Source organism: Opisthorchis viverrini, assembly GCF_000715545.1.
Source record: "Opisthorchis viverrini unplaced genomic scaffold opera_v5_18, whole genome shotgun sequence".
Lineage (NCBI taxonomy): Eukaryota > Metazoa > Platyhelminthes > Trematoda > Opisthorchiida > Opisthorchiidae > Opisthorchis > Opisthorchis viverrini.
Window position 1 is genome coordinate 534796 of NW_008751674.1, and position 25753 is coordinate 560548.

The following is a 25753-nucleotide window of genomic DNA, read 5'->3' on the forward strand; positions in this document are numbered from 1 at the left end:
TTTGCGAAGTAATTCCACTGACAAGCTGACCGAAAGACAAGAGCATTAACTACATAAGATCTCTTGCAATCATTTTGAGCGTTCGTCTTCTCATTAATTCCATGTTACATCCTACAAATGTGCCCTCTTTGTGAGTCGAAGAGTATGCAGTTTTCAACCAGGCTCCTTTTTATGCATTTGCAGCTTTTTAGTTTTCTTTTCGGAATTGTACAATTATTCTGTAACATGCTACGCTCCAGGGCTTGCGATTTTCGCGGCCATGGTCAACTGGCAGCGGTGATTACTCTTATTAATTGCACAATGGGTGTTGTTGCTTTAGCGATGCCCTACTGTTTTCAACAGGTAGGCGTTCTTATCAGTTTTGAATAATCTCTAGTGTGGAGTGCTACTGTCAGTAGTTTCAATCCTAATTACTGGCATTGCCTGTACAGGATCGTGTGATTTGCTCATTAGGCTCTGCCTAACCCACAGAGTTACATCCTTTGAAAAAACTTGTACGTTCTCTGCTTTAATTTCGTCTACAGTTCAGGTTTCCGACATCTTGGTATTCTTGGAAAACTCCTCACTGAATTAAGGTAAGTCATCAACTACGATTCTCTACTCTTCCCAGCATTATAGGGCTAATGCTTGGATTTATCGTTGGATACAATGTGAGCTTATCTGATTTGGGCTCTGGAATCGCTTCGAAACTTTTTATTAACAGTGTGAGTTGCCCCAGTTATCCCTAACCCTATCGTAGAGTTGTTCCCTTGGTGCGGCATGGTTTCTTAGGTTTTAGCCATACCAGGAAGGATCCCCATACTAGAATAATCGTATAACTAGCCACTCTGGAGGCCAAGTCACACTGTTCTAAGCGATGGGAGTGTGACTACAGTAAGGGGCTTCCATTCATCCATATTTGTGGAAGTAGCGATGCTGCCTGTCCGCGTGGAATAAGGAGTCGGAAAAGGTCGACCTGCACACTCCAATCGGCTAACCATGACCGCCGGCGCATTATTCTGTACCTAGTATTCCTGGATTTACAAAATGCATTCGACTCCGTTGACCTCTCTGTTCTCCTTGAAACGCTCGCTCAAGGAATGTGTCGAACGTTTGTGAACATAAGTTCTTTGTATTCTCGGATTTTCGAGCATGTGAGTGCATCCGGAGGGCTCTCCAAAAGCTTCTGTGCACAAAGCGGTGTCTGTCAGGGGTACCCACGCTCTTAATCGCTATTTAATTTAGTGATCGATGAAATAGTTGGGCGAACGCTGGAAGTTCAAAAAGCAGCCGGAATATGTAGGTGACATTGTTCTCGCCTTCGAAGTGGAAAAAGAAGACGCAGGTATTTTCGGATGACCTGACAAAAGCCATCTCGTCCTTTGGCATGCACATTTTACTCACATAGTATATGGTTATGCACGTAGACATTCAGTCACTGAGCACGCCAATTACAGTCCAGGAAGAGGCACTGAATTTTGTGGAGTGTTTTATGTATCTTGCAAGTTGTATCAGTTTCGATTGTAGTGTGCTAGATCAGATTAATGGACTAATCTGCAAGGTTCGGGTCGCGTTTGCTAATTTGGGACACCTATGGCGACGAAGCTGTATATCCCTGAATCTCACTGGACATATGTATCAACTGGGAGGAATAGACAGGTATGACAGTCGTCCCGGTAGAACATTTTGTGTATTTGCTGTTCGGGCCCACAATGGCGGTCGCCTCCTACAACTGTGTACTGATCACCATCTATTTGTCGCTAGCAAACGTGAGCATCACACTATCTGGAACCCTCCAAACAGAAGCCAATCGTCTGCTCCGATTGACCATGTAACTACCAGCTATTGATGCGGATCTTGTGTTTAAGTCTGCTGTTTATCATCATAACTATTGGCTGTAAGAACCGGTACTTGTACAGTGGTTATAGCTGCCACGGTTTCGTTCGCCGGTGATTTGAGGAGGTGGGGCAGGTAGCTGCGCATTGGGTTGTCAGTGGACTTTTAATTGTTGAGCGAGCTATGTATTGAAGGTAATAGCTTGGGTACATGAACGCCATTGAGGGCCTGACTGGGCCGTGGCTGACACTGTCTCTAACCATTGATGTGTCCTATCTCGGGGTCCCCATCCAGGAAGACGGCAATGACAGTGCAGCTACGTTTTCTGGTAATAGCTTTTGTACTTCGCTGCCAAGTTATTGTTTGACCTCCCCTGGCTTGTTTCTACCCCTCACGTGGTTGCGCGAAAAGAACCCTTCGAGGAAATCAATCGACTGGCACACGTAGCACAGCGCAACCTATGCAGTGTGATCAGCTCATCTACCTTGGGTGAGTTATTTCTTCCGAAAACCATTCAACGTACTTTAGCATTGCTGATTCGGTGTTCCCACCAGACCCGGGCAATGCTCCGAAGACATACATGCCCAAACACTGAAAGTTTTTTGACGTGCTCGGCGCGCAGCGGTCAGATATCTGCTTCTTGTAGCGCACCGCAGCATTATAACCTCGATCCTTGACGGATAATCTGATGTCACACTTTCGCCACAGGTGACGCAGGTTCACATAAGCTGCTCTGACCTTCCCAATCCGGGCGGAAATATCGTCTTTCACAAGACCACTGTGACCGATACAACTGCACAATTAGAAACAATTGTCTACTACCTCAGTCGGCTCATCATGACATCATCAACATGAGATTAAGGTTCGAGCCCACCCAGTCTTGCAGCAGCACTTTACACTTTGCCGGTGTTAAGCACATGCCAAACTCTAAGGCAGAGTAAATTATATCATTTAATATTGTTTCTATTACCACGGGGTCATATCCCAGAAGAGCTATGTCGCCTGCGTACTCGACATCTTTGAGCGAAAGTCCTGAGAGCGCTTCGACACCACAGGCATTAGAAACTGATAACGGGTTTTTCACAATCGTATCAATGACTAATTTTAGGGGGGAGGGTCGAGGAGTAGAGTCATGCTTAACATTCCTTGATGTGATGTCATGTAGTCGTGCTATATATTCCACGAGTAACCGCTTCCGGATCACCGAACACATAGGGGAAGAAATTTGAATAAGCTGTTTTCGTCCTTGATGTTTTGAGATGTATAATCTTGCTTGGGTTTTGTATGCATCTTTCGGAGACACAACATACATCAATTTTAGGGGAGTATAAGGTTTTAGCGGGCATTCAGTGCGTACTACCTTGACACAGAGTACGGACGTTAAAATCCTTTATGTAGAAAAGATCTCGTGGATTTAGAAATGTGTTATTTTGTTGTTACTAAGCAGCGGGGTAAATAAGGCCTTTCGGTCAGATAAATTGCAGTCAAACGACCCAGCAACGTCTGCTTGTATGGTGGGAAGGGGTTGAGGTGGAAGGGGGTTTGGTTGAGGTACACCACCTTGAGCCTTTGACTCAAACGTCTGACCCACCAGGTAGTGGGAGGATTTAGGGTTTTGTTCGGAGATCCTGCCCTATCTTCTAACTCAAGTTTTGTATGCTCGGAGACACAACATACATCAATTTTAGGGGAGTATAAGGTTTTAGCGGGCATTCAGTGCGTACTACCTTGACACAGAGTACGGACGTTAAAATCCTTTATGTAGAAAAGATCTCGTGGATTTAGAAATGTGTTATTTTGTTGTTACTAAGCAGCGGGGTAAATAAGGCCTTTCGGTCAGATAAATTGCAGTCAAACGACCCAGCAACGTCTGCTTGTATGGTGGGAAGGGGTTGAGGTGGAAGGGGGTTTGGTTGAGGTACACCACCTTGAGCCTTTGACTCAAACGTCTGACCCACCAGGTAGTGGGAGGATTTAGGGTTTTGTTCGGAGATCCTGCCCTATCTTCTAACTCAAGAAGTCTAACCAGCGGGACAGAGTGCAGTAGGGTTTTGTTCGCGGTTCCTGCCCAGAGCCGGTGACTCAATAATCTGACCTGTTCCGTTGCAGAGGCTTGGCCTGAGCGCTCAGTGGTAGGTCATAACTGTTTCACTACTAGTGCAGTTGCGCACAGCAGGTGCCTTTTGTGCAGCAACAGACTCTTTAGTCTTAAAAGTATTTCAACTGTATATAACAGCGGGCCGGCGGTCACAGTGAACCTTTGGGTGATCGGAGTGTGCGGTCTTAAGGGTCGGCCTTTTCTAACCCGTCCTTCCTCAGGGCAAGACAGCATCGCTGTTTCCATACATCTGAACGTGCTGGTTGTCTGGGGGAAACACGTCACCACCCTCACACTTCTATCGCAGAGGACATTACGGCTTTACCCTTAGGTCGTCTGTTAGCACTGTTACACGCAGGAGTCTCGCTGCTCTGACTGCTCCTTTTTGGCCTTCATGGCATAATTGCACTTAATGCAACAAAGTTTCAGCCGGTGTAGCCTGCGGGATCCATGCAACACTTAAACCCGACCACCGCCTCAAGGTGACAGCTTTATGTCGGGTCCTTTTGGAACACATGCAGATTCACATTATGCCTTTGTTCGTGTCCGTATTGTAGCTGGTTCCTCTGCACCTAAGAAAATCACTCACCTTCATGGTATTCATTGCCCCAAAGAATCGGTCCTTAGAGAAATTTGTCAGCTATCTAGGCAAGTTGACAACGTGATGCATCCGTCAATACTGCCCTCTGTCCCTTTTCTCTTCAACTTCATGATTGGGTTAACTATCAAAGAAACCTTCGCTATTTCTTCAACCCCTGGTGCGGGGCTTGTTTCACTTGAGGACTTCAAAGACTTGGAGCATGCGGACGATATATCACTACTTGGTTCAGGTCCCATCCGGATATGAAATACACCGAATAATATAAATTGTGTTGCTGTGAGTTCTTGTATGCGCCGAGAGAGTACAAAGTGCCCTTACTAGACTTGGCGAGCGAACGACTAGCTGGTCATATCATCAGGAATACTAGAGATGATGGACGGATTTACCTATCAGTTAGGATAGTAGCAATGCTGACGAAGCGATTGCTGGAACTGCTAGAGGCTGCTGTGCCGACCTCCAAATTAGACACCTCTGGAGTCGGCGTGAAAGTCACTGCCCACAACTCTGCAGTAAGTCTTGTATTGTCTTACGGCTGTGAAACCTGGCAGTTGAAGAAAGAATAGGTTTACCTGTCTTTGACCATCAGTGCCTTCGAATTGGCAACAATAAAGTTCCACGCACGGTTTTTTCTTACAAATTAGCCTCCTGCTCACCTGATAATTTGATACGGCTGCCTCAGCTACGCTTTCTTGGTCATTTGCTGTGTATGCCAATGGATCGTTTGCCTTGCCGTGCCCTGTTTGCTGAAACTGGTTCGGAGCTGGATACAACGTATGACATGGAGAAGGGGTATAAAGAACATAACAATGAATCTCGGCTGCAGTAGTGTGTCGTCGGCGAGGTTAGGTATCGAAGCCTCACCACACCGTCATCGTTGTGACGATGTCATGCGACCATTGACGATGTTTCATCTGTTCTCTTGTTGATAATCATCAACCCACTGTTCTTAGTTTGTGGTTTTTTTCCGTACCCTGCCCATCTTACACTACCAAATACCATAAGCTGTAGCGACACGAATCACTTCACACATTTGCACGTTTCACGATTGTGAGATGGAACTGAACTGAAAGATGCGGAACGCCAGATGCAGCTTCTTATCAACTTTTTCTTCTTGGATAGGGTGAGGATCCAGTCCGCCAGCCTCCGGAAATTGTGTGAGTTATTTGTTACTGTCACAACTGGCATTCTGCCAGTTTTAGAGATACGGCGAGGAACTGTTTGCACTTTTCTTTGGAATTTGGAAGAAAAACGAACAAACCTACCATTAACCCCGGTTTTAAAGGTTCCCCTAGTCCTTCATCGAGTGATTTCAACTATCGAGTCGTCATAATCCCACACAATGTCCAGTGTTTCTAAATGAGCACACTTAATCCTCAGGTTGCGTAACTAATTCGGGCCGAGGTCCGGCAGTGAAACGATGGCTGTAGGATATTACGATTTATTGGTGGTGTTGGGTATGATGGTCATCATTGATGTTATGTCTTCCTGCATTCACTGCGTGAAGTACAGTCCTCACCTAAACCTCCCACGGTTTTTGTCTTGCTTTTCAGGAACCAGAAAATCTACGGATCCCCATCCTCACTTTGTTCACGGTGATAATCACACCTCTCTGTTTCCTTACCAGGGTGCAAAGTCTCTCAAATTTGAGCGCATTCGCCATGCTTTTCTACTGTCTCATGATTCTGCACGTAAGTTTTCTGGACGCCACACTTCAGTGGATCTCATCTTTGATTCGCCAAGGTATCGTGTGAAATATTTTCTGCTTTTTAGTAAATCCCGATTTTTCGAATGTGATTCTTGATCTAAGCAGCTTTCGGTTTATTCAGACAATCGGACTCTTGTGGCATATTAGGATTTCTTCACCTAATAAGTTAGCGTTTCGCTCGGGTAACATGGTTAGTAAGTCATGCGCTGTTAATGTGAATCGACGCGAGAAAAGTCAACCGCACTATGCCCTCACCGCGACCGCTAGAGCCACGTTGGTTTATGATGTCTGCAAAGGTAAATAGGTTTGCATTTTACATCGGAATGGCGATCACTAGCCGCCGTTTTTTAAAATATCCTTTTTCCTGTGGTTTAATGTTCGCACCATGACTCGCGAAGTTCACTATCCACAAGCCTACACATGGAATCTGATTAAGCACCTGGGCTACCTTTCGGACTGGCCTACGTAAGTCAGGTCACCAGCTTGCACAATATTGAACTGTGTTAATTAACATACTTTCCTTCAACACACTAATTAGCAGACTGCCGATGGATCGCGGCAAACAATCTGGTTTCAACTAATTAACATGGAGATGTTTAGTGTGTTTTCATCTTTATTTCCATCGGAAACCGTCACCGCTTTGTTCGACCGTGGCTTTTGCTCATTGGCCTAATCTAGAACCAATCATGGAGTGCGCCCATTGATGCTGCACAGCAAAGCATGCATGGATACAAAACTAAAATCATTTTTATGGAAACACTTCACTACCTCGTCGGTGTGCGCACGTCGTACTACAGTCAGGACAATTGTAACACCCTTTCGTTGCCACGCTACCTAAATGAGACCCGAAGGCTGAGATACTACCAATTCCCTTAAGCCTAGGCAGGAGCAGTCGAGATGCTGAACTCGGGTACGAACCTCGGATCTACCGGTCAGTAATTTCGCGCCCTAACCACTTGGGCCATCTCGCCCCCTGGAAAGACAAATGATTGTAGACAAAAGAGGACAGGTGTTCGGAGATGGAAACGCAAGCGGTGATACGGGACAATTCAAGGTCACTGCAGCTCCCATTTCGTTGATCCAAGTTTTACAAGCATGAATGGGCGCATCATACTCTTGGAACATATACTCGTGCATATGGTTTTGTTCTGTGAGCGGTGTAAGCTGTTTCGATAGTGGATCGGAGTCTGAACTCCATCCAAAGTAGGCTATGATTTGTGTTGTGATGAAGTCCGCTGGGATAACTGTAAGTGAGCAAGTACTTTAGATTCCAGGTCGGTGGAATCTCCAAGTGACTTACCAATCTGGCTTGAAGTCATTCACACTACGCATTTGTGAACATGGGGTTCTGTTCACTCAGTTCACATACGGGGTGGAATTTTATGAACGAGTTGTCATCACCGACATGTGTACTTTGGAAAATGTCCCATGAATTACTGAAGGTGAGCACATAAACTGCATTTGTAGTCGGTAGCGCGATGCTTCATTCACCTCCTACCGGGAATACTCGCCCTCAGGATTGCTACAGGGTCCTATGACCCTTCAGAAGACGATTCGTTGACTTTCTTTTTACTATTACTTCGCCCTTCTCTGTTTTACTGGATGCAAGTATTTGTCCTTTGGCACCGTCCCTTCAACGCTGACAAATTGATATTGGTTAATCTGAGGTTATCTTATCAACCTTTATGAATGATGAGCCATACAAGTTATACTGAACATCACTCACTAACTGAACATCTTTCGGAGACCAAGCTGTCGACGGTAAATATCGTCAGACTAAGTGAAATCTGATGTACTCCTTATCTGGCATTTGGTTTAGTACTTTTTTCTGTTGAAGCATTGTAATGATACGGCTTGCTGGGTGCATCAGGAGTGCATTTAACCGAGAAGAAGGTGTGTTGTCCGCTTACTCACTTGCTACGTCCATCCGAGTGGTTTCTTCTGTATTTCGTTTTCTTCATCCATCGGTTGATAAATGTAGGAAAGTGTTTCTATCCAAGCTCTGCGCAGTGCAGTTCAATTATTAGTGCCATAAACAAGCACAGCGATTACACGACAGTTATGGAAATTAGTACAACAGCCGACCCACTGGGTTTTGTGTATTGACGTCTCACTCAATCGAAATGTCCTTCAACCTCTCTAGCTGCACCAGACTACGAAATACCGCCATCTTCGTATGATGAAGGGACACTGCAGAGAGAGGTTTTCAGCCTTTCTCAGGGCGACCTTTGTTCGGGGAAGGAGATTCACATCAATTCTTGGCCGACAAAGAACGTAACGTGTTTCAATAATACTCCCGTATATCGCTTATGTACAGCACAAGATGCTTTTTGTAGTAAACAGGAAGGCATTTGGGTGGACGTACAAACTTTATCTCGATATACGAGCTCAGAAACGAGTCAATTGCCTAAACTTAAGGACAAAATTGCTAGTTTAATGGAAAACAACGCGTCGGGTATTCCGCATCACGAACGATTGACCATTATTGCTGTCACTTGTATTTCCAAACCTTGACCCAAAATCAACCAATAAAATTCGGATAATGAATATAAGTTACCAGTTCCGAGCATTTACTTTTCTAATCCACGAAATAATCTACGATAGGTGCCGAGTTCTTGCGGATCATGGGTGAATACCACTGAAATGGGAAATCCATGGGAATGTTTCATACGAATATGTAGTGCGGCTTCTCAGGGCGAGGGGCGCTACATTTTGATCACTTGGTCTTTTGGAGCACGTGTCATTTGTACGCGTCACTTGTAGTGTCTCGAATGAACACGACTCGTGTCCAGTCATAGACTTTGTTCATAACCTCTTTAAGCTAGCCTTTCTGAGGGCTTTTCTGGGGGCGAGATGGCTCAGGTGGCTAGAGCGCGAATTTACAGATTGGAAGGTTCGCGGTTCGAGCCCGACCTCTACCTCTCGACTTCCTCTGTCTAGGCTTGGGCGATCTGACAGTATCCCACCCCTCGTGTTTCCTTCTGTTGGCATGGCATCTAGGCACCGAAAGGGTGCTGCAGCTGAACGATTTCGTTTCTGACCACATGTAGATTGCTTCGCAATGACTTTGATTTCCGCAGTTCGTTTTTTGTCATAGGTTCAATGACAAGTCTAATTGGTGACGTCTCACTGTTTTCTTGTTTACCCGAACCACTTTGTTGGCCGACATGAGTGTGTCCCGTCACCCACTTTTTTCCCAGTAATCCACGTTGCTAATTTTCCCTTCCCCTACCCACCCACAGATGGTCTTTGTTATTGGATTGCCAAAACTGTTCACCGATTTTCCTCTGTCTCACATGAACTGGTGGCGTCCCGCAGGTCTCATCAATTGTGTTCCCATCTTCTTCGCTTCACTTTTCTGCCAAACGTGAGTTGCTGTCTCCTTATTCACCAGCCCCCTTTAGAAATAACGAATCTTGGTGTGATGTGATGCTCATTATTTTCTCTGGGTGTTTGAAATACGGTAATATGTAGCTGAGCCAAACAGATATGCTACTGTTACGCAGCACAGTTGTGCTTACCACAGCGTTTAGCCGGAACGCGACTGCACAGCTTACATAAATGCCACGTTGCACTTATCCTTACCAGAATATGGGAGATCTGCATTGGACTAACGTCTCATATCTATAGGTGAATGATGATTTTAGCGAAATGTGACTGCAGGAAGGTGTCTTGTGAAAGAAATCAGTCAACACGCGACGGGTGGCAAAAGTGAATGAACAGTGATCAAGGTAGAAGATTAATAGAAGCTGGAAGGAAAATCGGTAACATTTGGAAGCGAATAAATTATGACCGCATGAGCAAGAACCCAATGATCTCATTAACACTTCAAACCACTATGTAGCAGTCATCTCAGAGAGGTCTATCCATGGAGGAACCTTATAAGTAGTGTGTTACGTCTATACAATGTATTGCGATAGTGGTGTACCATTGAAACATGATGTAGTGTGCTAGAGCATTTCGTTTGAGGAAGAACATCATGGGAGGGAGATTCGGTGGGTATTCAGCTGAGTCTCGTTTCAAACCAAACTTGTATGCAAGCGCATCAACACATCATCAACAACAAAGTGCAGTAAGTTATTACTGGTGTAACGATGGATACTACTGATGGGGTCATGCGAGTAGTACGTTTTCTCGTAAATCTGCTTCGCGTCTCTTGCAAAGTGGGATCTATTAAGGAATTTGTGGAGTCGCATTTGCTTGCGTTTGAGCAACATTCAATGAATATCCCGGAAAGTTCAGGAAGACGCGATCAAGGAGATGGATATTCAGTTTTTTTCGCAAACAAGATGACTATGAGAGTTTTGCTTCCCTGTCCAATAGTCTGTAACTGTTCAGTTGGCGTTTTCTGATAAGTAACCTAGCAGCAGAGGCCTTCTTTCTCTCACTGGTATCCAACTACCATGTAACCATGAAGGATGAATGGTCAGGGAAGAGAGAGGGTTGGGACTTGGTGCCCTGTGTCAATCACGAATACGACCAGGAACAGCAGCAGTAAACTAAACACCTCTATGTGTCACATCGAAGCAGGACGCGATCAGTAGGACTGCTCCTTTATAGTCTTAATCTAATGCAGGTCCAAGGCGCCGTAACAGTAGCTAGGTTAGAAGCCCCATAATCCGTTCGCCACCACCGATGACTGATATCAGTCTACAAGTCTGTATCGTCATATGTGACTTTGGTACACATCAGGACAGATTTGTCTTTGGAGGGGTTTCTACCGTAGTCTTGGCTGCGCTTAACCTTACTCTTTCAACGTTAGTGTCTCTCTCCCTGACTCTTAACCGTACTCCAATGACGTTCACATTCCACCGACAGCGCTTTAATGATTTCAGTTCGCCCTTCAGATGAGAGTTATCCCGTGCACCGGTCGCCTACAATTCATTGCTGGGCTACAGGTGGCCCAACATTTTATCACCCATGACCCGCATGCTTCATAATTCAACTACTGATCTCTTTCAACATGGTCCCAACGCTACAAAGCAACCGGTAGTCTATCCATACGACTGAAGCTCGGGGCATCCATTTCTGTCCCTTTTTCCAGTGGAAACTCCTATGCCATGAAAATGACGTGGAAATGATTCTCCTAGCCGAGGTTAAGTGACCTCTCAGGTTATCTCATGAAGTACTGGGAATGGCCACGTCAAACTTGTTTGCTCGGTACTCATCCGAGACCTTACTAGGAAACATGGAGACAGAAAGATTAATGTTTCACTACAGTACTACTTCCGTGTAACCACCTTGAGGGATATCAAGATGTTTTTTGATAGGAAAGAGTCCTCGAATAGAGGTAATTAAATTTCTAATGTGTATGGATATCGTGGTGGAGTTTCTTCGTACTGTCAAACTCCAGAAAAACAGCCAAAGATTACTCAAGTCCTGTCAATCATGTCTTCATCCTCGAGTACACCGCGTTTTAACGTACTTAGTGACTCACGTCTTCTACAAAATCACCGTGTTCTCGTTGAATAGGTTTCTCAAGGCGAGTATGAGAGGTTCATCTTTCTTATAGCCAAGTGAGCGGTTTGATTAGTCGGCACTTAGCAGCAAGCTCGTTTTAAGACACGAACGGAATGGTTCAGTATTGACTGCTGTCCTTAGTACTGTGTAAATTAACTGAACTGCGTCGCGATTGATCATATCACCTGGAGCCAGTTTGAATCTACTGGTGATTGTCACAGTCCGCAGTAAGCTCTACTCTCTTTTCTCGTTTGTGTTGGATCAATTGTAGACATAAATGACCATAATAAAAACCAATACTCGTACGTTAGGCGTAGTACAAGCGCACAATTCTCTCATGACGGCTACTTGCTGAGGTTAGCGAGGGTGTTCCATAAATTTCATTCTGTCGATCAGCATTTCTTTCTTTCCTAATGAGGCGTCTCTCTCGGATTCGTCCGAACTCAACAAACCAATTCTGGTCTCGGCACCACATCTGTTTAACGACTTACTTTGACTTAGCTCCAACATTTGTTGTGTGTTTCTCACCGTCTTCCGGCTCTGGTGTCTTCTCTCGGATTCTGTAGTGCGCGAGCAGATCAACTTGCTTCATGAGATGCAGATAGTTTGGAGGCTGTGCCTTTGGACCTATGAACGGGAAGTCCATAATTCAAACCTAGCCTTGGCTTTTCAATCGCTCTTGACTAGGGTCAGGCAGCATCTCAACCCTCGTGTTTGTTTGCGTCGTGTGGCAGGGTTGTACCTAAAAAGTGCCATGACTGAACTACTTGTCCTGCTTATTCTCAATTTCGGTTATCTTCCGAAGCGTACGCGTCACTCTTGGGCTAGCTAGGAAATTTTGGCTGCCAAAGAATTTTCAGCAACCTATGAGTAGTGCATTACAAATATACATGTATCGCGATATCTCGAATATCGTAGCAGCTGAAACGTGAGGCGGCCTGAGGCAGCACATCCAGTTGCCTGGAAACATCATAACCTAAGGATCCAACTGGGTTCCAGGTGAGTCTCTCGGAAAACCAAATTAGTTTCCAAATGAGTGTATATTCGCTAAATCCGTGCAGTTTGGTTGACAGAAACTCGGGGGCTGCGCGTACCTGAGGAGCTCCAAGAAGGGCGAAACCGATCGTGGGGTGTCGAAAAATTTCCAGCAACCTCATGAGTAGTGCATTGCAACTTTTAGCGTTGTTCTTGCGCAGTAATTTTCCAATTTATTTGACGAATTCGTTAATTAAAAAACGAAGATGGGCGTCTTCGGTCGTGACAATTTTTCCCGATTCCACCTTGTCTAGCTTACAATCTTTCGCCGTTCCGCGGGTTTTGCCAGTTCTGTTCGATATACCGCAACTATCTGAAGCTTTCCTCTAAGACATTTCCCATCACCACGAGCGTTTTCATAAAGTATGACTGGTCACGACCATGTTGTAAGAACACAGCCAAATGTTTCCCCATAGGTCTCGTAGGTCATTTGATTTGATCGAAACGCGAGCCTATGGGGGATAGTCAGTTCTGAAGTTTCTGTGTTGCAGATGAACCCAGTCTGTACTGAAAAGTCAAGAAGGACTGTACGGGCGCTTCACCCTTTTTGGTAATCACCAGTTTTATCTGCCCCACGAATTTACAGGAATACTAGAAACGAGTCTGAACAGTACACACACCAGCAGTTTGACAGATACGCTAGTTGCATATTGCGCCGTGTATATTCGAACAAAACACCACTCCTAGCACTGCTCTGGTTAACACTCAGGTGGGTTTCGTGTCTATCGCGTCATGTAGCGTTATCCTGTTCTCAGTATTTGACTCCTGTTAGCACAGGACAAAGTCATTGAACCAAACTTGAAACGCGCGCCTAAATTACCCTTTAAAAACTGTGTTTTTGGCTGACGATACCGGCTTATGGTTCCTGCCCCGACGCTCAACTAACCTCATTTTTAGTATGGTCTATTTCGCACTTCACAACTAGTTTTCCACTGACGTTCGTGTCCCCAGTCGTGTGACAAACCTCATCATTCAGATTCGATAATGATGTGCGTTTCACTTATGACTGACTGTATTCCATTTTTTCTCTGCACTGTTGCTACAGTCAGCTGCACACTGTCTACTGCGGCTCTCAGCACCTGTCGGTGAGTGACATGCGACGAACCGTCCGACTGGTCATGGTCATTATCGCTGTCGCTTACAGTCTGGTATGTTGATTTGGCACATTTGTTTCAATCCGTCGACTGATTTTTAACCCCTCCTTCTTCGTTTGCCTGAAGAGCTATGGCACTAACCACGACAGAAAATGCCAGAGCTTTTTATGTTTAGGTCAACCTGGTGGCATTCCTGCTCTCTTTTGTTCCAGGCCGCTCTTTACGGCATGAGGTCAATGGTATCAGTAGTGTTACTTGGGAATGGAATGTCTTACCAGACTACTCTAATGGGTGCCATAAGTCTCCATTAGTGATACCTGCATACATATATTTCCCCTCCGAATGGGGCACCTTGAGGGGGCGCTTAGAAGTGGTTAGAGACCCAGGTACACTGAAGAAACGAATATAGTTCAGTGACAAATTCAAAATGCTGTCTAGCTGAACGGAGTGATCAAAAGTTGACATCGTCAGTCTGTAAAATGGTAAATCCACGAACGTTCTGTGCATTTTCTGAGTGGGACGTCACTGTGTCGAGAATGTGGCTTCTGGTCACCTTTTTACAGCGGTTGATCAAGTGACATAAGAGCTGATAACTTTATTTAAGGTGCCTTCCTTTTTCAAAACGCATTCGGTTGGTGTGTTTTGTCGAGAACCGCTGTCGGATTTCGATTTGTATTCATGGGCTGTGTAGGTTAGGTCCGTTGCTTCGTTTCATTTGTGACGAGCACTTGGCTTTCTTTCTTTGCCTCGGTTACAATGCGTTCGATTGGGTCTGTTTGTCGCTGCTGGCGGTCTAAATCCTGACAATCACTAACACTTTATTAGGAGCGCTGTTGACGGGAGTAGTGAGGTGCAGTCATCGTAGGATCGAGCAAATGTCGCTGGTGCACTTCACCGGTATTGTATTCTCACGACAAAGCATCAGACGCATCAGTTGGTAAGCAGAAATTGCGCTTGAATTCGATCCAGGTTGTCCGTGGCTGGAGTCGTCGGAATGCTGCACATACCTTAAGGCTTGTTCCCGTGACGGACAACTAGCTAACCGAACTACCAGCGCTTATGCATGCGTACAGCTTTTCGAAAGACAGATTCCATGTTATCTGTACCGAAATTGCACTGCACTTTTCAAGTGAGTAATATGCTTGTTGGAAATTTGTTGATTAGTGCTACCTGATGAGCCGCAACAAGGGCAAAGCTGGTGGTGAACTGTTCGGAGTTTCCTTCGACCTAACCAGTGCAATCGTTGAAGCACGTAAGCTGTTTCTGGTCTGCTGTCCAAACTCTGCCCCAGCATCTGATGGAAGGTGAACGTTACTACGGAAACTATTGAGCCGTTTCTCAGTGTTTCTTCATTGTTGTTTGATGACCGAAGAGCCTTCAGGAAAGTTCAACAGGGCACCTGAGATTGTCCACTTTTTACAAACTGTGCAGATGAGATATTTGCATTCGTGTCTAATGGCTTGTAACCGCTTAGTTCAAAACAATGACTACAAGGATTCATTTTAATTCTGAAATCAGTTAGTGCAGATGAGTTGCATTCGTGTCTAATGGCTTGTAACCGCTTAGTTCAAAACAATGACTACAAGGATTCATTTTAATTCTGAAATCAGTTAGTCCAAACGTGGACGCTATATTGTGAGGACTGATCTCTTCAGGTTTCTCCTCTGTAAAACAACTTGTTTTTAGTAGCAAGCTTATCGGAATTTCAGCCGAAATTCTCGTTTGTGATAATCTTCAGGTGGATGTCCTCCACAGATGGACCCTGATGCTTCTGTTAGTACAAATTTCGAGATGTCGTAGTGTATTTTTTTTACTGATGGATAGATAACCCACTAGTAAGGTTGCCGAAAACCCCTGGTAGTCCACCACGTCTTCCTCTCTTCCTGGAACTCTTTCTTGACTTCCCGTCTGTTTTGCTTACTGCCTAAACATCGATTTATACCCAAACAGGTTTGTGTCAAGAAAGATCCTTCACATCTTGGATGTTCTTTCAACTGAAACCTGAACGAAAGATTCGACTGACACCCAGTTTACTTTATGTCTCTCGTTAACAACAAGTTACTCTGCAAATGAGTACAAAAATTTACTCACGGGTCCAGATTCGAATTTAACCCCCTCCCCCGTCGTACAGCAAGCACATTTACCCTCTCTCTCATTTATCTGGTCTCATGGGTATTCTCTTGTCATGTTATATTTTCTTCCCACAGTTTGGATTTTTCGGCTATGTAGCGTTTGTCAATAGTGGTGAATTGCCCGGCAATGTGTTCCTGATTTACCCGAACGATCTGCGCAGTTTGTGCGTCCAGGCTGGCTTCTTGTTCACTGTGACCGTGTCGATTCCGCTCACCCTATTTCCTCTTCGTGAATCGTTGAGCAGTTTTCTGTTCCACAGAGTAAGTGATACGCTTAGTTGTTTGTATGCATCTCCTGTCTAGGCTTGGGCAACCTGGTAGTATCCTAGCCCTCGTACTTCCTTCGGGTGGCATGCATCTGGGCACCAAAAGAGTGTTACAGTTGAACGATTTTTCTTATGTGTGCAGAAACTATTTGGTTTTATCCATGCAAGTACAAAACGGGATTGTTCTGACTGTTTTTACCGCTGACCTTGCGTTTCTCAGTCTTGTTCTCTGGACTCTTGATTGTTATTCTTAATTCGACGGCTGTTAAGGGTTGGTCCAAAGGTATGCAGCTTTCGTGCAAAGTGGACCGTGCGCTGGTCTACAGTTTCGTTGCGCATGGACTGTCAGAAGCGCGAACAATTGACAGTAGTATCCGGTTTCCGGACTTATGCTGGGCAATATACACCATCATGTGGAAGGACCGCTACGGCGTTCTCCGTCAGCCAAAATTGTCTCTTGAATTCCTTTGAAAAAAGGCTGAGTTCACCTTCTTGTGATAGTCTCTTTTTGAGAAGCACTTCAGCGAGTAATAATTGATTTCCATCGTGCAGTTGCTTTGTTTGAACGTGATTTGAAAATCCAAATCTCGTTCCCAGGTTTGCCGACTCACGAAATCAAGGATATTTGATGACAGGGGAATGAATACATCACTGAAGTCGAACACTTGAGGGGTGCCCCGTTAGGGCAGTAGATTTAATGACATCGAGTACAGGCGGAATCTAGTCCGCTATTTGAAAAAAATACGGTTGATGATAAACTGAAATCCTTCACTGACAAATCGTAGCCCACCCGTTCCTCAATTCTAAATGAGACCGCAAAAGGTTATGTGTTCGGCTGCCAGTCTGGAGCGATTTAGTCCCGGAACCTGTCACATTTCGAGCTCATGCTTTCCCTCTATTCCTCACCACTTATGGCAGAGAAGCTGGTTTCTAGACTATCATTCAGCAACCCTTTCATGATGGATTTAGGGATTTAGGGTGGTGAGATGGCCCAAGTGGTTAGAGCGCCAGTTTACTGACCTGAAGGTCCGTGGTTCGAACCCAACCTCTGCCTCTCGACTTCCCCTGTATAGACTTGGGCAAACTGGCGGTATCCCAGCCCTCGTGCTTCCTTCAGGTGGCATGGCAGCTAGTCACCGAAAGGGTGCTACAGCTGAACAACTTAGTGATTTAGGGAATTTCCTCAACAGCTTGTGTCACGGAATAAAAAGACCAAGTAAAAGTGTGTTGTTCAATCTTTTAATCGATTCTGGATACCAGGTCAATCCTACCGAGTCATTTATGTTCATTTATAGTTTTGATCAGTCTTTCGCCAGATAATTCTCAATGGCACTGAATCGATCGTGCTCCGATTTTTTGAATTGTACTCGGTTCGTTAGTAGGCTGTTAATTCAGTCAAGACGGACTCACGAGGCACCAATCACCTGGTCAAATCATCAAAAATATTAGCGGTCGATTTGAACGTTTCGGAGCCTATGTTTCCCTCCACAGGTTTCTTTCAATTTGCAACCAAGTCCAAGAGGTGCTTTTTAATGCTCACATGCCCTGCATTCGGTTCCGTACCTCACCGGTAGTCACTGGCCCAATGTTCTACCCTTACCATTTCTGACCGGCAATCGTTTGTGCTATACCTCCTCAGTGGACCAGGTTTAGCATCAGTGTTGTACACGGGCGGCTGATCAGCAGTGTGAGTTGTTACACTCACTTGCCAGTAACGGTCTTTATTATGGGTTTCTAGCACCTTTTTAGTGTGGGGGCCGGATCGACTTCTGGTAAATCAATTACACACGAACCAGGAGCAGGAATTACTGGTCACGTGTTTCAGGTTGACCAGAATCATCCTCCACGAGCTTCCCTGTTATGCCCTCATACATGCGCCGAAATTTCCCCACGATAGCATGATTTTTCTCCCAGAGGAATGGCGAATTCAACATCTTGACCACCGAAATAAGTCTCCTCACTCCTCCAGACCTGGGATATCTGTATGAAATGCAAAGCGTTTCTGTCAACCTCATCGTGTGGAAGTGGTATGCCGAGTATGGAGCTCCAGTATACTAACGGGTACCCAAAGCAATATATGGGTCGCATACTAGGTGGAAATATTGCCCTTGGTTTGTTCGCTGAGCTGCGCAATTTGATTGCAACCGTTTCATCACCAATTGAGGTGACATCATCAGTGCATTTTTAGGGATAGGAATGATGAATCGGTGGTTCTTGTTGCATGTGTGCTAATACACTGCTGCTAACCAGGGCTGATATTCGATCACGCTTGGTTGGACGGTCTTCCTCCTATGTGTGTTGGACGATCTGCCCTTTTTTTCCAAAGTGCCAACTTTTAACAGAGGACTTACTGAACAACGTGATATTAACGCTCTTTCAGAAATTTCTCGCTCTTCATTCATCTGTAAAACACGGGTACTTCATTTCTCCCGTCTGCTTTCCATGTGCTGTCGTTTTTCCATAGAATCCATCGTGGGCAGTTGACACCGATATCGGATTGGATATTCCGGTACCCAAGAACCGTTTTCGCCTGATGACTGTTTGTGTGCTGGCTGTATGCTTTGCACTCAGCTTAACCACAAGCAAAAGTGAGTCAAACCTTTCAATATTCCTTAGTTTGTACGTCGGACTCCCCCCTCCCGAACCGCCATACAAACAACGTAGTAGAAAATTATTTTCAATCCTTTACAGCTAATCGCCACGGTATGTTGTCCGTTCGTTGTTCTTTGTACCGTGCATTTAATGATCCGTCCGTTAAAGTTGTCCGTTTCAATCACACGCTTTCTGCTCTTTTGATGGTTATTCTCGATTGTGAATATGGGTTTACAGTCCAACCCGATTTCGGGTTTCGTAAGCACTTCGTTCATTCTCAGCCGTCTTTAAGTTTAGCCAAGCCCCGGGTCAAACGCTTTCCAGAATGCCAACACACGTGTGTCCGCATGAGCCTTTAAAACTGCTGTCGACAAGGCGTCGGTGAAATAATTATGTGTAAGGGACGCATGAGGCTTTTTCGGAAAGTTAATGAAGCAGGAGTATACCATTGATTCGATCGAAGTAGAACCCATGAAGCATCCTCGGAAGCACTTCGTTTTGGCATCATGAATATTCTGGACCATGCTGTTCAGACAGGCCACAGCCTTCGTGGTAAGTGTGTGTCACGGGTAGGCAAATTCTGCCGTGACGCTGAAATGGATGAGACACTTCTTGGTTGTGGTCGTACCTCAGACTTTATATGCCCTTTTTCTGCGTTGCATCATCTTTTCAAATGCTTCTAGTATCCGTCGGATAACACATATCTAGGGAGACGTCCAGGTGACAGGAGATTTCGGCGTACTCTGTGGATACATCTGTTGGAAGCCATAAAATGAATGGTCCTGTAAACGTATTGGCGACGGAAGAGTCAGTGTGTAGTCAGGATGCGCTCACACATTCAGCTCTGGACACTTTCAGGTGGGATTCAGCCAAAATCCGGATGATACGGTGAGCGGATTAAGTAAAAACGTGCTCTCTCTGCGCGTGTAGAAATCTGTAGAAGCAATCCAATGAAGCCTGATCATCATTGCAGGCTGACAGGTCTTGGCCGTGGATCACCCTGACCGCTTTCCCATCAGTCTTTAAATAAAATATCCCGGAAAAGAGACTTCCCTATAGTCAGTAACTCAATCGTGCTCCTGATTCGTCCTCGTTTGTGGCGTCGTTCAGCGGAAAGATTACCTCAGAGTCAATAACATCCAAAGGCTTTCCCTAACAACTGATATTTTTTATATTTCCTTGAGTTTTCACCACATTTAGTATGACCGATTCAGGTTAGTAGTCTAAAAATGTGCGACAGCGCACTTCCAATCCCATAGTCCGAGGCTTATCTGACAGGACTCATCCCCCATTTTCAATTGCAGTTCGTTGTCTCAACGGCGAAAATGTGTACGGTGACCCTCTGAGAGAGACGCTTGGTAGTAGTTCGCTTTTCGGGAGGGAAAACTGGGTTCTCCGTCAAGAAGGATCTAATTTTCATTGCCCCTGAGAGAGAGGCTAAGTATTTCTAACCCTCCTCAGGGTTGTATATGGTAATGTGGTGGAATATCAGTGCATTCATTGGTAATTGATTAGATGGCTGTTGTTCTGTTCGCCGAGCTTGAAGGCCGATTACCAAGCTCGGCGAACAGCCACCTGCTCAATTACCAAGGGTAGCATATGTTCTCTCGTCTCCTCCTGAATGTAGCAGACCGCTTCCGTACACCTGAAGCCTGTTGTCTTCACCGTTTCGGCGTCAGTGTCATGTTTTTCTCGTAACTACTCGTTTGTCGCACAAGTTTCCTCAATCGTTATTTCCGTTTTTTCGCACATCCTTTCAAATTAGTGTATGCTTGATTTTGCAAATCGTTTTTCAGTAGACATTGGGTTACAGTAGTCATTTTTTGTTCACTATCCCTTTCCAAGCGTTGTAGAAGATCTTTACATAGATCCTCTCACATTTGAGATGTTTATTTCAAGATATATAAAGATCTGACTGGTTCAGTCAGCGATTTATGTGATTCATCATGCTAAATCTTCGGGCCAATTCTATCGAAAACAAAACGACATTCGTGGTACATGGTTAATGATCTCTAGCCGATAAAGTTCAGTCAGCTCAGTCAATAGTGCTCGTGCATCAAAGTGATCACCTTCAATGTTTAGGTACTCAGTTCCCGAACTAACCAAGCATGCCTTTTCATCCAAGGCTTAGTTATTTGCCCCCCCCCCACATGCTCCCACTTTCCCGTGACTGGAACTGTGGCCGCTAGAACTATTGTGCCAACGGTACACGATTAATAGCCGATAAATTGTATTGAACACTTGCTAGAGTTCAGTCACCGAAGACCTCTGTCCTACTTCACTCTACTGCCTCAAATTATTTTGGTCGTGTATGAATCATATGGCCAAACTGCGCATTCGAAACCGAGCACGTCGTAGACACGGTTTCATCACCTGCGTTCTACCTTTTAGCTCAGGTAAATAGCTGAAAATTTAATGAAGTGAACAAAATTTTTGGTCCACTTCTCATTACTCCATTGTCTCATCCCTCCAATCCCTGTCATTTGGATTGCAGTTGAAATCATCATCCAGTTGACGTCCACTCTGGCGGGCTCTCTGGTCGGTTATATTCTACCTGGTTTGACGGCCACGTACGCATTTACGCATGACAAATCGGCGCGTCAACGACGCCACGCAACCATGGTCTTGTTGGTCGGAGTTATGTTGCTTGCTTTCAGTCTTCTAACTGCGCGTTACGTACCGGATTCCGTCGGATCCCTCCCGGCAGGCATTCAGCCTGCAATCCCGGCGCCACATTTTAAGGCTGGGCCAGATTCCGTTGCCATAGCTGAACCTGCTGCTGCTGCAGAGCCGCCAAAACGGTCGATCGATGCGATTCTCGATAAACCGGACGGTTTAAAAAACAGGGACGTCGATGTTAGACTGGAACCAAAGGCTGTCAAACAGGACATGAATGTGAACGGTTCCGAACGGAAATCTTCGGTCATTGACGGTAATCTGAATGGACCAGCACGGATTGATCGAGAGCCGAACGAGAACCAGTTGGAGTCCGCTGCAAAGAAGCCGGTACAATCAATTGTAAGGCCTGAGTTAGAAAAGCTTCCGGATAATGTGGTAATGCCCGTGATTCATAGACAAGCGGTGACAACCTCGGCGGATGCTGTTGTGAAAGAAAACGATGGGCTAGCTCGTGTTGATCGAGAACCGAACGATGAAAGACCGAAGCGTGCTATTGTGAGCAGACCGACTGAGACGAGTGAGAAACTCCCTAAGGGGCCCGCGAAAGATGTCGCTTTGTCGACAGCGGTTCCCAAAATAAAAAGTGGTAATGAGCGGCCTCTGGTTTCTTCATTGACAAACAGAGCTGAGGTGGACTTAAACGCGCCAGGATGGATTGAAACCCAGGAAAAACAAGTCAAACGGTCCATCCAGTCTGAGCAGCTTTTGGTGCGAAACTCAACTCTCGCAGACTCCGTAGTGTCCGCTAGAGTAAAGGATAAACGGAATTCAAAGAGCACTTCACCTGCTCCGCTGACTGGATCGGGTATCCCAAGCCCTGAAGAAAGTGCTTCCAGAGTCAAGTCCACTAAAGTCAAAGATGAAAACATAAGAGCTAACCAACAGGAAAATCCTGCAACTGCTGCCCCGGAGACTTCGACGTCACAAGTGCTAACCACAACTATGCCTGCTAATAGTATGGGTACTCAACAGCCGTCAGGAAGACAAAAAATATCAGTTGACGAGAAATCCACTCTTCCTCCAAAACAATCGCAACAAGTAGCACCCGATGAACAAGGGGGAAAGAAACCCTCAGTTCGGTTGGAGGTAAGGTGATCAGACGAATACAATCCATCAAACTCTTCACCTAATCCGACCATTCCGGCTGTAACAACCTGGTCATTTTACCTCAGGTGCTATTTGCGGATGCGCTACAATCTCGGTTCCTACCAACTTCTTTCTCTGGTGCCTCTCTTTTGTGAGCGCCGTTTGCCGGACCTCATTTTTTCTTATTCTGTGGCTACTTGTGTTTGTACAACCGGTGGAATGTGATAATTTTGTTTACCACCATGTACCAGCCTGTAAATTTCCGGTTCACCTCGATCTTTCCAATGATATTTCCGGAGCATGTTTAAGACAGTTGTGGTTCTTTAATGTGAAACTGGTATTCTTAGGTTGGATTACTTCAACTGAGAGTGACCAATCGGATGTCAACTAAGGAGCCTTGGGAATATGGAGGGAAATTTGTGGCTCTCGCAATTGTTACTCTAGTATCTCTGATGAACCCCGAACTGACGAACCCCTACGGTTACCCACGTTTTTTTTCAATTGTTTTTACAACATACAGTAATCTCCCTGCGAGATTTCCAGAATAACATTCATAGCTCGCATGCTACCCTAAAGGAAGAACGAGGGTTTGCCCAAACCTGGACAGGAGTAGTCCAGATGCTGATGTTGGATTCGAATCACGGACCTTGCGTTCAAGGAGTTCGCTCCCTAACCACCGAGGTGCCTCGAGCGGTTTTTAGAAGCTTCCATTCGAATAAACTTGAGTGGCCACGGTGAGCCACCAGCTCCCTTTGAGAACGGGTATTTTTATATCCCGTCAACCAAAATTTGTCTTGAGGAGTTTCTGAACGGTAGTTTTCAAATCTAATGAATTTTCAGTGCAGTAACTTCCGAAAATAAGCCATCTCCGAAGATGGTCTGCAGCAAGCATTCCACTCAAGTCCCTTAAAGTCTCTCGAGAGGTCACGCCTCCCTTACTCAGAAAGTCCAAGAGTTTGTTTTTTCATGACAGGTATCTCCTCGGATGACAATTAGAACGTTCGAAACTGACTGAAATGGTCTTAAAAATACAAGTTCAGAATTCCTCGGTTGGTTGTAAAGAGCAACCCTTAATCTGAGTTCGTTTTTCTCAGTGTCACTGCTTTTAGCTACTTATTCGCACATGAGTAGTGATGTAGTTTAAAATCATACGATATTTATGTACCATTTGCCGGTCTTAATGCATGAGAGACAGAGTCATCGTTGACTGTAATCCGCCAGTAACAATTACTCGCACTCACTACCGCACAACCTTGTGTGGTAGTGAGAGGTTGAGAGGAAGAGAACGCAATGTTGGAAGGATGTCTGATGTCTCCAGAAGGAAGGATAAAAAACGTGTTCACTGCTTCGAAATTCATAATATCTCACCAACCGGATGCCCCCGCCGTCGTTTGTGAAACCTACTCGACATATGTGCAACCCTCCAAAGCTTTCCGGTTGACACCAACTGCTTCTTTCCCCGTTGGCATTTTTTTGCTGCCATGACGTAGTCTTTGGCGTTGCGCTTCAGCATTACTAATTCTGTTTGCAATGCTTCGAAGTCACTGGTGGTAAAAAAGAAACAATCTTTCCTAGTTTTCAACCCACGGCGGTCAGTTTTCTTGACCGTAATGCAATGGTGGACACACTGGTGCGTCGTAGGCCCTGCCTTCCACTGATGGACCAGTGTTACTTCGACACCAGAGCTGTCTCATCTGAAGGTAAGTAGAACGGCCTTCGCGAATTCTAACATCGCTTAAGTGTGAATAAATTCGCTTTTGCAGACGTCAAAGCTATGCAATGCTGGTCAGCTCCAATGAGAGCGAAACTCGAATCCACTGCTTCCTTTTTTTGATGCAGACTCACCAGAATAATTCCACCACGACAGTAGGGCGACGGTTCAAACAAGACTGATATAAACGTACATTCTACGAACCCCACAACCGCAACTGACTTCGTCAGCATTGCTGCTAGGTAAATTTGTCCATCATCTCTAGTGATTACGATGCCATGGCCAGCTTTGGGATCCAGTATATCAGTGGTGAATAGCACTTTGCACTTTGGAAGCGTATACCGAAACGCATGGCAGCATAATTTCGATTACTCAGTGCGTGAAACAAGTAGTGCAATATAGTGCGCATGCTACCGGTCAAGTTTTCCCCTGAAACAAGCTTAATGTCAGAGGTAGAAGAAATAGGGAAGATTTCTTCGATCCAATCGTGAAGTTGAAGAGGAAATGAGAGAGGGAGCAGTCCTGACGAACGCCACTCTTGCTGGTGGACTTGGGAGAATGTTCTTCGTAGGTTTCCACGCACCCACAGGTGTTGGAGCATAATAACTGAAGTGTGACGGCAGACGTTAGAAGGAGATTCCGCCAACTAGTCGACTGAGTCCATGGTTGGTTTTGGATCAAAGACTACTTTAGTTGTGGCAGCGTTAGAGAACTCAATGCATCCACGACCCGAATGGGACCTTGCCTGTCACACATGTTAGTGAGCCTGGGTAGGGTAACATCTGTGAGTAACCTACAAGGTATGGAGACTACCCTAATAGTCCGATTGTCCATACATTCAGATCTAGCATCTTTTTTAAAGTCGGGAACAACACGTGATTTGTAGCACTTTGCCTTCCAAATGCTCTCCATAAGTTTTGTAACTGTGAACGAGTTCTCTCCCATCCTCATATGGCAGGGGAGACAGTCAGTCCTTGCTTTAAAAGTTGAACTTCATGTTATATCGGCACCAAGCAGATCATGTTCCATCGGGAAGCTTCAGGTGCGTTGAACGTTACGCTGGGCATTTTAGGTCAGCTGAAATCCTCCAATCGCTTCGCCAGCCAAAACAGGTTTTGGAACTTTGAGTGGACCTTTGAACCCTATCGACCTTCATGACATGATTGAACCTTGGGGGACCAAGTTCCAGTCAGTTCAGCGCGCCGGGCGCTTTACAACATCCAAGCGCGACCAGGATGTCCACTGCTGGTCGTAGACGAGGTCTGTTGATTTCAGTTTTGGTGCGCCACGAAGTTACCAATGATTAGCAGTTTGAATACAAATAAGTAGTGTTGCATTTTAGCAGATACTAGACACATCTATGTTTCGCCAAAGACAAATACCAAAGAGGCGAGTAGGACTTATCTTTCAAAATGTCGGCAACGTGACCTTAAAACTAGTCAGACCTAAAGCGGGAGTTGTTTCACGATTATCAATCAC

The 25753-nt window shown here is 45.3% G+C and overlaps 1 protein-coding gene across 1 annotated transcript; it reads left to right on the forward strand.

The window, feature by feature from the left end:
- Positions 1 to 225: 225 nt before the first annotated feature.
- On the forward strand, positions 226 to 22572 carry T265_01637 (hypothetical protein; the record flags this gene model as incomplete). Its single annotated transcript, XM_009165703.1, has 10 exons — positions 226 to 342; positions 377 to 494; positions 530 to 575; positions 611 to 704; positions 6065 to 6202; positions 9462 to 9586; positions 13760 to 13862; positions 16016 to 16201; positions 18671 to 18794; positions 21293 to 22572. 10 exons carry the CDS (start codon positions 226 to 228, stop codon positions 22570 to 22572), a joined length of 2331 nt encoding a protein of 776 aa, XP_009163967.1.
- Positions 22573 to 25753: the final 3181 nt, after the last annotated feature.